Source organism: Mustela erminea, chromosome 17, assembly GCF_009829155.1.
Source record: "Mustela erminea isolate mMusErm1 chromosome 17, mMusErm1.Pri, whole genome shotgun sequence".
In the NCBI taxonomy this organism is placed as follows: Eukaryota; Metazoa; Chordata; class Mammalia; order Carnivora; family Mustelidae; genus Mustela; species Mustela erminea.
Genome location: NC_045630.1, coordinates 30,278,045 through 30,293,452, shown reverse-complemented (window position 1 = coordinate 30,293,452; position 15,408 = coordinate 30,278,045). Strand labels below are relative to the sequence as shown.

General features: G+C 43.6%; 1 protein-coding gene across 11 annotated transcripts in view; it reads left to right on the top strand.

Annotated features, from left to right (window-relative positions):
* The window catches only part of DNAH14 (dynein axonemal heavy chain 14), a 361,489-nt gene that overhangs the window by 108,980 nt on the left and 237,101 nt on the right, over nt 1-15,408 (top strand). For all 11 annotated transcript variants that reach the window (XM_032319061.1, XM_032319058.1, XM_032319057.1 and 8 more), the window contains 4 exons: nt 1,802-2,143; nt 6,555-6,924; nt 8,723-8,913; nt 12,068-12,313. In XM_032319061.1, coding sequence (XP_032174952.1) covers nt 1,802-2,143; nt 6,555-6,924; nt 8,723-8,913; nt 12,068-12,313 — 1,149 coding nt within the window. The remainder of the gene's footprint in view (nt 1-1,801; nt 2,144-6,554; nt 6,925-8,722; nt 8,914-12,067; nt 12,314-15,408) is intronic.

Genomic DNA, 15,408 nt, shown 5'->3' with positions numbered 1-15,408 from the left:
TGAGCTATATATTTTTTTAAAGATTTATTCATATATTTGAGAGAGAGCATGTGAGGGGAGGGAGGAGAGAAGGAGAGGGAGAGAGTCGAAGCAAACTCTGCACTGAATGTGGAGCCTGACATGGGGCTTGATCTCAAGACCCTGAGATCATGACCTGAGCTGAAACCGAGAGACCGATGCTTAACTGACTGAGCCACCCAGGTACCCCTGAGCTATAATTTTTTTTAGGAACCAGGTTTGAAAGTTGTTTATTCATTCTCTCTGACTCCTGCATGGCCCCAGTTGTGTTTTTATGTATTTCCTGAGGCGTTGAGTAGCTTCCCTTTACATGGCTAAGGAAGTTCCCCTATTTTGATGAGAATATTTTTGTCATACATGTGTTTTATCAAATGCTTATTCTGCATCCCTTGAAATAATCACACATTTGTTCTCTTCAGTCTTTTAATGTGGTTTATTACATTAGCTGACTTTCTTAGGTTGGTGCCAGCACACGTGGGCACTGACTTGCACATTCTAAGATGTTTGCATTCATGCTTTCAAGTGAAATTGGTCTGTGACTTTCTTCTCGCATCTGTATCTGTCTTTGCTAACAGTGTACTACTAGTGACAAAGGGAGTTTGAGTGTATTTCACATGTTTTCTACCATCTGTTTTTTGCATGAAATTGGGATTACCTATTTTCTTTTTGATACAAATCAGCATTATCATGTGTTTCTTTCCTTTTTTACTGGCATTTAAATGGGATTTGTGGTTAGAGTCAAGATAGCTATGTTTACTATCTTCTGTTTTGGTCACGGACTTCAATTAAATGTGGTAGGCACCATTATCAGCCTGTTACTAAACTATTTAATCCAAGTTTATTAAAGTGAAGCTACTTGCTTAGGGTCACACAGTTAGGAAACTCTGGAGCTAGATTTCAAACAGGCCTCTCTGGTTGTAAAGGCTGTCCATAGAAACTGCCGGGGGGTGGAGTGGTTAACAGTGGTTATTTCTGAGTGACGCAGTAAGAGGTATTTTCTATATTAAGAGGTTTTTTTTGTATTGCAGTTTTTGTATGAGCATCTACTTTATAATGAAACAGAATAAAGTGTTCAAAAAATTAGAGACATCTAGGCAATTAATTCAGGATTGTGAAATTGAAAATTAAAATGACATTGATTCCAAAATTATGCATGGAAAAAATATGACAGAATTGTAATTTGGGTGTAAAAATGCAATTATTTTGAAAATTTCATGGAATGACGTATATATACTTAGAAAAATATTGGTATTATACATATAATGAATACATACACTTATAATAAATAAAAATGGGATTTGGAATCAGATTTGGAAGCAGTAACTCACCAAATTTCTGATTTTAGGCTAATGAGTCCTCTGAGACTCTGTTTTCTCCTGTGCAAACTAGAGAAGATAGCACCTAAAGAGCAAACGTGCTATCAGATCAAAGTGAGAACTAGCACATCGCAGCCCAAAACAGGGTAGCAGTTATGCAGCAGTAGCCTTGATGTAGCTCTTAGTCCATATCTTAGAAACAAAGTTATTCAAAATATTACTTCTTTTATGTCTTAGTGGCATTTATCTTACGTGCAAGGTACATTCAGGTTCCTTCTGTTAACAATAGGAAGGACTAGAGCATGCTAATGCTCCAGAATTCAAATAGTTAGAATCACGTTCAGATGATGTCTTCGTTTTTTCGTGAAATTATAATGGTGTAAGTTAGTGAGCAATATTAAAAGAGTAACTGACTCTGTAAACTAGAACCCATTATATAATTCTCACTGATGTGTTAATGATCTCAGGTCGTGGAGTCATCACTGCGAAAGCTGGACTCTGATCCCACTGAAATAGAAGAATTTGTGGAACATTTTACTTTTTTGGATTCAGTTTCCTCAAAAATATTTGCCTTAGAGAAAGAGTACTCCACCGTCAATCAGCTGCACTCTGTCATACGGTATTACCAGATCCAGATCCCAGAAGAGCAAAATGCCATATACAGAATTCTCCTTGGCAGGTTTGGTCAACTAAAAACTTCTCTGAAGCTAAGAAAAACAAATAAAGATGTGGCTCTTTCTAGATTCAGAGACAATTTGGAAGCACACATCACTGGGCTGCGAGTTGACCTCAGTAACTTGAAGACCAAGGTCAGTATTTTATTCACTAAGTATCAGCTGGATCTTTGTTTCATATAGGCCTAAGCATATAGGTGTTTGCTTTCTGTGGAGTCTTGGGTCAGTAATTTAATACAAATGTTGTTGACTTAGAATCCACAGACAGAATCCTGGTGGTTTGTAAGCCTCACTGGAAAGAGACATTGCATGTCTTTTTCACTAACCTCTTCCTGAAATGTAGCCTTTTCTTCAGTTATAAATGAACATAGACAATAAATAGCCGCAAGTGGTGGCTTTTTCCATACGATTCAACAGTGGGCCACAGGGGGCCCCCACCCAAGGGGCCACAATGCCCCTGACATCCGTCTGAGCCTGGGTCTGGGCCCTGTGTAAGGAGCACTCCTGGGGAGCAGGCATAAAGTAAACCTCCAATGTTTTCTGAACCCCTCCCAAGTGTCAGTAACAGTCCTTGGTTCTTAACCCTTTTACACGCCTGGAAAAAAAAAAAATGAGATTTAGGGAGGTCAGCTAACCTGCTGGAGATCATACAGCAAGAGGCAGGGCTCCAGAAACCTCGTTCTGAGCCTCCTTACCGGCACCGCCATGCACTAGCACTCGGCGTGCGTTAGACACAATATGACTTTCTGCAGTTACTGGGTTTCCGGTTCTCCAGCGGCACAGACAATCTGCACCATTTTGCACAAATACAGTGAAGATGAAATAAACTAGTCCTGAAAGCACTGGATGCACACAACCCATCTGCAGCCTGTAAAACCGTACTAGAAATGTACACCCACAAAAGTTCCGGGTGTACACAAGTGCTGTTTGTTACAGTGTATGAGATTGTGGACACCGCCTGGAAAGGGAGTCTGTGTTGTGGTCAGTGTGCTGCCATGCTCTGGGCAAGCACAGGGCAGTCCGGAGGTGTGGGGCTGGGACAGGAGAGAGTTTGTGCCCTTGTCACCAAGGGTTCAGAGGCCCTGCGGGCATCGAGAGCTGGGGCATCTCTGCAGCGCTATCCTTAGCTGGGCCTTTGTCCCTGCATCTCCAGCCCTCGCAGGGGCATGATCGTGGGTGACTTTAGCTCTTTTTGGCCAAGAGCAGCTCCTGGGAAGGGGCTCAGCGATGCCGAGTGAACATCTGTCAGTTCACGAACCAACACTTGTCCTTCTCCTGGGCTTTGCCTAGTCAGCTTTCATTTCTGCCAATGATGTTTTTCACTTCTAAACTTTCCATTGGGTTCTTTCCCACATTTCACCATGTTTCTTTGCTAAGACTTTGTTTTCCCACTGGTTTCAAGAACATCATTTTTTGGTGGAGCATTTTTTTTGGGGGGGGAGCATTTTTTATCATACCTGTTTTATTTTTTTAATTTTTTTTATTTTTTAAAGATTTTATCTATTTATTTGACAGAGATCACAAGTAGGCAGACAGGCAGGCAGAGAGAGCGAGAGAGAGAGAGAGAGAGAGAAAGGAGGAAGCAGGCTCCCTGCTGAGCAGAGCCCGATATGGGGCTCGATCCCAGGACCCTGGGATCATGACCCAAGCTGAAGGCAGAGGCTTTAACCCACTGAGCCACCCAGGAGCCCCATATCATACCTGCTTTCAGTCCTTCCTCGGGTCATTTTAAAATCTGTGTCATCGAGGCATTGGTGTTTGATGAATCTTATGTGAGTTGAGGTTTTCCTGATTTTTTTAATATGCTGAATAATTTTGTGTTACATATTTTGGATTCAATATTAGGCTGTAAGACTCTGTCTTACTTAAACTACGTGGAAGGTTGATATTTTTGTTTTAGAAGGCAGCTGACCTCGCCAGGTTTGCAGTCCCCGCCCACATTCTTCAGGCCGGGGTCTGATTGTCATTGTAGCTGTCACAGCCCAGGCAGGAGTGCCCAGATGCATGTCCACTCTCCCCACCCCCCGCCCTGGTGCCCCTGCAGTGCTCAGTCTCCTTCTGGGGGGTGGTCCGTTAGCCGAGTCTCCAGGTCTCGGAAGTGCTGAACGGGAGCAGATCTGCGGGCATGCAGCTCCCAGGGGATACGGTTGCTTGGTGGGGAGCTCACTTTCTGGAGTCCCTTGCTCTCTGTGATCGTCCCAGAATTTTCCACATTCCTGGGTCTCCTCTTTTCAGTCCTCTGGTCAGGAAGCTGGGGCTGGCTGCTGTGCTCGGCTGGTCACTTCCATAACTGCATGCACCTCTGGGGCAAAGTAGCAGACACAGAGCGAGCAGTCCACAGGTAGCCCCTCCCTGGAAGAGAGAACACTTGTCCCTCCTGAGGTTTTCACTGCCTCCAGCTGTCACACCCCCTGGGGATTGCCTGAGGGCCGGAGGGGGAGAGCCCAGAGGAGAAAGAGGCCTTCCCCATGTGAACATCTGCAGCCATCAGAGGAGAGCTGGGGCTGCACAGCCGTGAGGGCCAAGTGGATGACATGGAAAGAGAGCTCAGTTGAGAACAGCTTGGCTCTGAACACAGCACAGAGCTCGAGGGCCGGGCACTGTGACAGGGTCGGCGCCCGACACTTTCCTGAGGGCAGACATCAGGGTGAGGAGGCCTCCGGCCAAACCAGCTGGATGGGATGCTGGCTGGAGACAGGCTGGAGTAAAGCCAGTCCCAGCCCCGGGGCACTGGACGGGGCAGGGTCTGACCAGACGGGGCAGGGACAGGCTCGGGTTAGACAGAAACCGGCCTTGACGCGGACATGCACCGACGGGCCTGACTCCCCTGTGGTCCGGCAGAGAATCCCTGCCAGAACCTCTCCTGCCCAGCCGTGGGTTCTCCCAGGGCTCTCACGCTTTGTGACCCTGAAGCTCACGTCCAGGTTGCCCACAAACCGAGATGAGGTCAAGGTCTGCTAGAAGGACACCGTGGTCAATTTAGCACTAATCTGGTGGCATTTCAGATGATCGTCGCGTCCCCGGCCTGCCTTGTGCTCTTCACTTTCAGACCCCTCGGTTGCTGCTCCCTGGGGAGAGCCAGGGTGGGGCACGCGTCCTCTGTCTCTGGACTTTATGTGCCTTTCACACAATTTCATCTATACCCCTCGTGGCGCACGGTCTCGAGTGGAACACTGCTGGTAAGACTGGCAAACTGTGAGAGCACATAAGCTAGAAAGATCATTTCTCTGTCTTCCCCCGAGATAGCTCACTGACAAACATAAATAAATTTCAATGAGTGGAGAACTCTTTTATGGGAGAAGCCTCAGGAAAACTCTATTATATGTTCACTATATGAGCATCCCTTTTACATAATCTGTAAGCTCTGTCCTTTTGTCACAAATACCGTTTATCAGTTTTATACGGCATGGCCACACCACACAACACAGTGTCACTTCCAATTCCACTGGTGGGATTTTTAAAAAAAGACTAAGGTGATCGGATCCAAATTCATTTATTCTTTCAATAATTTTTTAATAAACACTGCTGTCTACATCTTACTGCACTATGTTCTGTGAGATGTTCAGATATAAATGGATGAGACTATCCTTAATCCTGAGACTATCCTTATCCTTTATAATTTAATAAGGGATAAATCAGGGCAAATTTAGGTCTTTGGAGGTCATTGTTGCAAATGTCTATGGTTTCATGTGCAATAGTTAAACTCTGATATAAGGCAACATGTGACAAACACCATAAAAACAGAACAAAGTTAGGAGCACCTGGGGGGCTCAGTTGGTTAAGCGTCTGCCTTTGACTGAGGTCATGATCTCTGGGTTCTAGGATCGTGCCCCGAATTGGGCTCCCTGCTCAGGGGGAAATCTGCTTCTCCCACTCCTCCCTGCTTGTGCTCTTTCTCTCTCTGTCTCTCTGTCTCAAATGAGTAAACAAAGTCTCCAAAAAAAACAAAACAAAAAAAGAACAAAGTTATGGGGCACCTGGCTATCTCAGTCATTTGAACAGTGTGTGACTCTTGATCTCAGGGTTGTTGAGTTCATGCCCCATGTTGGGCATAGAGATTACTTTAAAACATACGATCTTCCAGAAAAAAAAAAAAAAGAAGAAAAAGAAGTAATACAAGGTTAAACAGGACTAGAAAAAGGAAATGACTTCTGCAGTCAGTACCATGTGCTGGAGGTCACATCCTTAAACTGCCACTTACCACTGGTTGATGTGACAACTGTAACTTTAGAACTTCCTTGAAAATTTGTGAAAAATATTGACTGTCTTTTAGGATTATTGTATGGATTTAGTAAGTAAGGTAATGCATTACTCACCACAGAACCCAAGCTAGAGAAGGAACATGACAAATTATTGGCATGATGGTAAAAATAATTAAAAGGAATAGTAATAAACACAAATCATTATAGATTAAGGACAGTCTCTCCAGGTGATGGCTACAAATAAGGGTTGTTAAAGCTTCGATTTTGGGCAGAAATGCTGTCAATAAACACGTGTAAGTCCTGACCATTATGATGTCTGACCCTGTCTTCCCATGGCGCCCTAGATAAGAACTCCCGTACTGCTGTGCGTGGGCACGCGCGTGGACACCGCCATGGAGATGATGCGGGCACTCACAGAGGAGGCTGCTGCCTTGGCGCTTAGGGCTAAAACCTACTGCAGCTACCAGAGCCGCTTCGATGACACCCAGTCCCAGATGCACTCCCTGAACATGGAGGAGATCACACAGCTTGTCCTGGGGGAGGTTTCGGACATTGAATACGACCTCACCTTGAGGAAGATCCTGTGGGAGGTCCAGGAGGAATGGAGAGCGCTCTTCGGGGAATGGAGGAGTAGGACTCTTCACAGTATTGATACAGAGTCGGTCCAGAGAAATGTTTCAAGATGGATACACAAAATCCTTGTCCTAGAAAAAGGTAAAAGTGTCTTTCTCAAGGTTCCCGCCTGTGATTATACCCAGAGTGGCTTTCTGGGCCAATAAGATCATTGTCCTTGATCTTCTTTATTCGCCTGTTGCCAGGCCTGGCCTTAATGTCTGAAGAGGTAGTACAGAGCATAAGTGTAGGAATCATTCCCTGAAGTAAGAGAGAGAGGAAAGCTTTGCCAAAAAAAAAAAAAAAAAAAAAAAAAGGTTAAGTACTTAAGAACAATGTTCTGTGTTCCCTGGGCAGAACTACTGAGGCTTCACCGGGCCGAGGCTCTTACTCGAGCCACACATGCTTTGGTGACAGAGCCCCACCTGCAGAGCGCTCACCCAGATCCCCAACATGCCAGCAGTTTGCTTTGGCTGGTGGGAAAAGAGCTAAAAGGTCATCTGGAGAGGTTTCCCTCCTGCTGATCCTCAAATGTGAAGCCTTGGTGACACAGAGATGCTGTTTGTGTTTGGGCGATTCTGTAAGACCTGCCCTCTGCTCCACAAGGCCGGCGTCTCCTCTCACCCGGCCAGAGCGCTGCCTTTTGAAGCTCCTCCCTTCCCTTCACCTATATCTCAAGCTGTGATTTCCTCTCCAGAAAAAATACTTAAATCTGCCTGTTTTCGAATTGTATTAGACATAGAACGATAACACAAAAAGCTCACCAAAGAGGGAAACGGGACAAACCGCCCATAGCCTCACTGCTTCGACCTAACGCTCATTCTATGCATCTTCTCTCGGAGCTTTGTCCTCCGTCTGTCTGAGAGGACCAGCTGTGGAGGGACAAGGAGACAGTACCTTCTTTTAGCCATAGTTTCCCAGATAAAATCATGCTATTTGCCAAAACGTAGACTTAGAATAACAAAGCTATTCTTTTGTCCTTTTCTTTCACTGGGTCTTGAACAACGTTTTACTACTAACATGGTTTTCTTGAAGCCCCATCTGCACCAGGTGGCTGTTTAAGCAGATAGGCATACATTCCAGTGCTCTGAAGTCCCCAACTCTGGCTGCTTCTCGGCCTCCTCTCTTGGCCTTTTATAACTTGACATAAAAAGGTTTTGGTGTTTGAAGTTTCAACTGCAGAGCTTGTGAGACCTGGAAGGCTGTGATCTATCAACACCAGAGGACAGACCAGTCCTGATCTGTGGCATGAACTTTACCTACCTTTCCTATGTTTCAGTGTGAAATATTTTCTTTATGACATGGTAGTGAGAGATTTCTGATATTCCTCTTTACTGAGCAGAATTTAAAAGCCCCAAACCTGTCACAGTCTCTTGAGCGTATGTGCATGTCTGTCTGTTTAGTCAGGAGAGACCTGGGCAACTCTGTGGTAGCTGGCTATCCCTACTATCAGATTTTGCAAGAAAACTTGGCTTTGATGGCCTCATATTGTAATCACCAGTCCTGATAACTATTTCTCTTTGTTTGAATCCATAGTTGACTCTTCTGGGAGGGTGATATTAATAAAACTCTTTACCTTAATGCAGACTGAAAACTAAGAAACTAGAATTACACTAAATAGCAGGCATATTTTCTGGTTTAAAAAAATACAATGGGGCGCCTGGGTGGCTCAGTGGGTTAAGCCGCTGCCTTCGGCTCAGGTCATGATCTCAGGGTCCTGGATCAAGTCCCGCATCAGGCTCTCTGCTCGACGGGGAGCCTGCTTCCCTCTCTCTCTCTCTCTGCCTGCATCTCCATCTACTTGTGATTTCTCTCTGTCAAATAAATAAATTAAAAAAAAATCAGTTTAAAAAAAATACAATAAATGGACCATAACTTTCTGCCCCATTGCTGTTTATAGGTTTACCTAAAAATGACATGGTAACCCATCTTAAGCAATCAGTGACAGAATTTAAGCAAGAACTGCCTATCATCATGGCTCTCGGAAACCCCTGTCTCAAGCCAAGGCACTGGGAGACTCTCCAGGAGATTATTGGGAAGTCCGTTTCTCTTGATAAAAACTGTACAGTAGAGGATCTTCTAGCACTCAAGGTAAACAAACAGCATTTGAAAAAATGGTTGAAATACCAGAGGGGCCAATTTTAAGCAAGCAAGTAATAGGAATAAGAATTATAAAAGGGAGTGGTTTTAGTGACTTGGAAGGTGGGGGCAGGCCGGCAGGGGTCAGGTGGCCCAAGTCCCGTGGGGCTGCGGGTCTGGGTGCACCCGTTTATTACACCACCGTCCTGGTGACTCAAACGTGGTGATTGTGCTTTTCACACGTGACAAATGAAGCTGGTGTTTTATTATGGAACTAACATGGCTGCTTCTTACAGAGAATCCAGGGACAGAAACACCCAAGCTGCTCTAGTCCCTTGGACATAACATGAAAAATACATTAAGAACATGTTAGGATAGCTCTCCCAAGAACTCGATACTACACTTGAAACCCACAGTTAGAAGCTTTTTGATTTGCCATCTTGGTGTTGTCATAAAAATAGATTGCATGATTTTTCCCGCTAAAAGTTTGTCTGTTTTCAAACCTAGCTTTTACAGTAAGCTTCATTTATATTTCAGGCTTCATGGTTAACAGTGTCTAATGTAATTAACACTATTTTATAATTTCCCACTAAATCATCTGTTATAATGAGGAAATGGGAAATTTTAAGGAATTTAAAAAGAAGAACTTTTCATTGATCTTTAAAATTTGATTGCTGTTTATCTCAGGCTCTGGCCTCAGTCTTCCTCCCGAACTCACACATGCGCTTTCCCGTTTGGGTGTCTGCACTTACATGTCTCAGAGGAAGCTCATGGTTAGGGCTCCGCCTCCCAGATGCTCCTCTTCCTTTCTGTCCCCGTCTCAGCTAATGGCACCTCTGTTGTTTTCAGTAGCTCATAGGCTAAATATCATGAAATAATCTTTAATCTTCTTTTGCTCTCCCAGTCATCATCCCATCTAAATCTCTCAACCTTTCTTGGATTATTACCAGGCCTCCTGACTGATCTGTGTGCCAACAGTGAATTCGGCAAAATATCTACATTATTTCAGAATATGGACATCAACATTTAGGTTTGTTCAGAACAGCGTTCCAGAAATGTAGCACAGTCGAAATGACATTTTCCTTTCCAAAGTCTTGGGTTGTTGGAGTTGTCCCTGGGCAGGTCAGGTAAAGGGTGAAGTCTGGCACACTGTCTAGCAGCAAGCAGTAAATGAGAGGGCAGACAGGCCTCGAGCAGATCAGCCTTCCTGGAGTTGGTGACTACAGTAGCTCAGAGTGTTCAGTGAGCGGTCCCTGTATTTCTAACGTGAGTAAATAGTTTAAAAAGGAATTTCCGTGCAGTTTTTGGAGGATCCAAATTAAGAGAATTCAACATCTGAACAAAAATGAACAGGTCTTCAGCCTCTGAAGTACTGTAGTCAGGAGTCTGAAGGAAGCCTTCCTTCCTGCGGTGGATTGTTAAAGTAGGCCGAGGGCATAGCAGGCGATCAGCTGCCTGTCTTACCTGAACCCAAAGAGTTCCTGGAAGACTGATCATCTTATTTCTATTTGCCAACTTATCCAGTATAATAAGTGTACCTAGATGGACAAGATTTGGCCCTGAAGCTCAGCCTTCATTCCTAGAGTGTGCGTGTCGTGGGGTGGACCTAGGGACGGCGGTCATAGTGTGTGCACATCGTGGGGCGGACCCAGGGACAGTGGTCATAGTGTGTGCGTGTCGTGGAGTGGATCCAGGGACAGTGGTCATAGTGTGTGTGTGTCGTGGGGTGGACCCAGAGACGGCGGTCATAGTGTGTGTATGTCGTGGGCAGAACCAGGGACAGCGGCCATGCTGCAGGAGTGCCCAGGACAGTCTGTGGCAGGAGTTCACTTGTAATCCTATCAGATGACAGCCATTTCTGTCCAGCGTGTTATGTAGGCTCTGTAAAGCCTGTGACATGAAAAGCATGTCCATATACCAAAGTAAATTAAGAGGAAGAGGTCAATAGTATGCATAAAGTGATCACTATCATTTCATGGTTGATCTTTTTCACTTTAGAAACCAGGTGCTCTATCATTGAGGCAGATAATCAATTGGAGACCTTAAGATTCATCTGAAACCTCTTAGGTATTACCGAGTTTGCTGGGAGATCTGAGCATTTGTCAGTCAGGTCCCAAACTTTGACCATAAGGACTTGAAAGGGCTCAGTGCAGGTGGTTGAAATTTTGCTTTACACATGATCAGTGTCTGTATTTAGTTTTTAGCAATTTCGGAATGTCACCATTAAGTGAAAGTTCTTTCTTCAGTATAGAAACTTGATAGTCCTGTAGCTCCTCATCTGCCTTTGGATGAATACTCCGTATCAAAAGGCAAGCCTCCTTCTCACCCCGATAGTGAAGGCCATGAGGAGCTGACTGATCCCACCATTCTGACAGCATCTTTGGCAGATGATGAACACTAGTCCCTTTGCTCAGAGTCCCCACTGAGCTGCATTACAGAACATAAGGATTAGGCACCACTCTTTAACCCCATGGAGTTGACATATGAAAACAGTGGTAGATTCTTCTTTCAGGGATAAAAGCAATTAGCCCAGCTAGTTAGTTCCACGATGTGGGAATGAGAAGCCCTCTGAGTGTCTGTTTCAGTGAGTGAGCCTGGAGATCTTGCATCAGGATCTTGGCCTCTGGGAACTGGTAGTCCATGCCCATTGGAAAGAAGGCCTGTCTGTACTCCACTAATGTGTTTTGAGAGCCATCTATCTTCATGGCCATAGGGCAAAGAAAGAGAAGCCATGGAAATCTTGGGTCCATTTGGATTACATCCTCTCAGATAATTGTATCTCGAGAATTATTGCAAAAAGTAAAAATGTGTCACAGAATGAAGGAGCAGTTGGCATTAATCCAGAGAAAAGAAAGCTGGGGGGGGTGGCTAATGCCATCTGCTCGTGGGTAGAAGGTACTGTCAGCTGTTCTTCCTATGGGCTACAGTTAAAGGACACACACACAGTGACTAGAAATTTCACGTGCAGAACGTGAAATGGTTACAATGGATAAAGCCCACAAAGGATCCTGTCATGCGGGTCAGGGTGCGTGATCTCCGGTCAGAGCATCACCGGCCTGGGACCAGGTCTCTAGGACCTGTGGTATGCATGTTCACGTAAGTCTTGTGTTGTAAAAACATCAGGAGTCATTCGTCCGGTGAATATTAATGAGTGTTTTCATTTTAGATGTTTCAGTACGAAAATGAAATTAATGAAATCTCGGCCTCTGCCACTAATGAAGCTGCTCTTGAGAAAATGCTGTTTAAAATTATTGATCAGTGGAACACAACTCCGTTACACTTAGCTGTTCATCAGTCAGAGACAATGTCCATCCCGATAATTTCATCCATAGACGACATATTAACTCAGTTAGAAGAGTCTCAGATGATACTCGCAACAGTTAAAGGATCTTCGTCCGTTGGGCCCATTCGGGTAAATATTGTGGCAAAGGGAAACTATTGTTAATTGTTCACAGTTTTATTTAACACTTTAATTTTTTTACATTTCGTTAACTTTTGAATTGTATAAATCATCCACATACTTACGTAGAAATGACAATGAATGTTAGTAGTTTAGATACTAGAAGTAACTTCTTATGGAAACATTAATTGTCCATGAAAAATTGTCATAAAGTTCCATTTGAGCAATAAAATAAATTTAGATCATATAAGAATATGACCCTATAAACCATGACTTCTCAGCACTGCCACTGTGGCTAGAAAGATCCACAGTTTGAGCAGAGCCCCTGCCTAGCCCACTGCCTGTGCTTCATTTTCATTGCCTGTGCTGTTGCTCCTAAGGGTTAAACCTAACCTGCGTGCCTGTGTCCCTGCAGTTACTGCTGGGGACAGTTGGGAACCGAAGCACAGCTCACAGCTGGCCCACGTGGGCTGCCCCACGTCCAATAACATTGCCAAGAATCATTTAAACACTTAGAAAACTCAAGAAGATATGTATACATATACAAATACATAATAGTAAAGTTACCGTAATTGATAGAGAGAGAGACATGTGCACCCATCAAATGTAATTCACGTTATTTGCAAACACACAAGAATTTAGGGAAAATGTCAGTTAAGTGAACCTTAGAAAAAACTCAATAAATTGCAAAAAAGGGATGAGCCAAATAGACTGTATTCTCTAACCACATGTATTAAAATAAAAAATAAACATCAGAGAAACAGCAAAAAAATAGATAACAGCAGAACTATCTCACATACACACATACACACAAGCACCCAGATTTGAAAACATCCATTGGAATATACAGGAAATATAATTAAAAATTTTTCATTAAAAATAAACAAAAGGGGAGGATCCTAAATCAAACCCTGTCACAACTGGCTTAGAGCCCCATGAAAAGGAAGGTTTAAAACACCAAATGCCTTCATTCCAAAGTCAAAATGAATGTAGTGAGCACTGCAGTGGGCATGCTTCAAGAACAGCACACACAGACTCCCGTGTCCAGCAAGATCCAGGAGAGGGGCAGGCACACTGTCTTTCCTGAAATACCGGAAGCAGAATGGAAGAAATAGATGGAACTGTGATTTGCAGGACACTTGACCTCAGACTTGGAATGATGAGGACCCTTGAGAGATGGGAAACAAACAAGAGGAACCCCATGGTTGCCCCAACCTGAGTGTGCAAGCCTCGGTTGGTGGGGATGGAGCTCATCCAGCCACAGCCTGGCAGACCCCCTGATAGGAGGACATGTGATGAAAGTCCCAGGAGGCAGAGAGGCCAGAGCCCACAGGGCAGAGTCCCAGGGAGGGCAGAACCCCAGAGAGCTGTGGAAGCTCCCTTCTCAAGGACTCCACAGCCCCGAGTGCTGGCATGTGAACTCAAGGAAACTCCCTGAAGCCAGGGGTATGACCAGTTGAGAGGCTCTGAGGGAACCATTTACACAGGGCTGGGAATAAGGCCCATGTCCATCAGCCACAAGAGGAAGACTGATTTGTGAGCATTATAGATGGAGCACTTGAAAGGATCTTGCCGCAGTAAACTAAATGCTGCTCTAACAGATCTTAGACGCAAAACCCCAAGTGATAAAACTGTTTCTAAGTAATTTAACAACACTTAGAACAAAGTCCAAGAATATTTATAGGAATACAAAAAAAGGGGGGGTGCCTGGGTGGCTCCATTGTTAAGTGTCTGCCTTTGGCGCAGATTGTGATTTCATGGTCCTGAGATCAAGTCCCACTTTGGACTCCCTGCTCAGTGGGGAGTCTGCTTCTCTCTCTACCCCAAACCCCCACTCGTGTGCACATTCTCTCTCAAATAAATAAAATATTTTTTTAAAAAAGGAATGCAAAAATATCCAGTACCCCACATGATAAAAATCACAGTATCTGGAATCCAACCAGTGTTGAACAGACATTCAAGGAAGAAAAAAATAGAGTTTGTCATAAAAAGAAAATTTTACTGAAGAAAACTGATCCAGAACTGACACAGATGTCAGGATTAGACAAGGACAGTGAAACAATTATTTTTTTAAAAGATTTTATTTATTTTTTGACAGCACGAGCAGGGGGAACAGCAGCGGGAGAGGGAGAAGCAGGCTTCCTGCCAAGTGGGGAGCCTGATGACGGACTTGATCCCAAGACCCTGAGATCATGAGTGAAGGCAGATGCCCAATTGACTGAGCCACCTAGGCACCCCTGAAACAAGTATTTTAACTCTATGCCATATTTTTAAAAGTAGATACATGGAAGATAATACAGACCAAATATAAATATGAAGACCAAAGTCAAATTTCTACAGATGAGAACTATAATATCTGACATGAACTATACACTAGATGAGACTGATGGCAGTTTAGACATTGCAGAAGAGATTAGTGAATTTAAATAATTTTGAAAAGAAGAAAAAGGTGGAAAATCAACACTACCTGATTTTGAGACTTATCACCAATTTTATATTGATTTAAAGATAAAGATAGAAAAATGTAACAGAATAGAGGGTACAGAAATAGACCCACATGTAGATGGACACCTGATTTTCAACAAAACTTTAAAGACAATTCTGGAAAGAAACTAGTCTTTTTAGAAATGGAGCTGGTAAATTGGACAGCTGCATGCAAAACAAATTTTTAAAAAACCCTTCACACTGTATCTTGTAGCATTATAAACTTTAACTCAAGAATGGATCGTAGGCCTGAATGCAAAACCTGAAACATCAGAAGAAATTTTTGAAACACTGAGAAGAAAAAAAAAAAAAAAAAAAAAAAAACGGAAAACTTTTGTGATGTTGGGCTAGCCAGATTTCTTCAGTATGACACCAGAAGAATGATCAACAGAAGGATTTCTGTTAAAAATTAAAAACCTGTGCCCTTCAAAAGACACTATTAAGGGGAAAAATACGAGCCAAGACTGGAAGGAAATACCTGCCCGGCACGTATTTGGTAAAGGACTTGTTTCAAGAATATATAAAGAATTCTCAAAATCAAAAAAACAATAAACAAATGGGCAAAAGACTGAAGCAGACATTTCACCAAAGAAAATATCTAGATGGAAAATAAATATACGAAG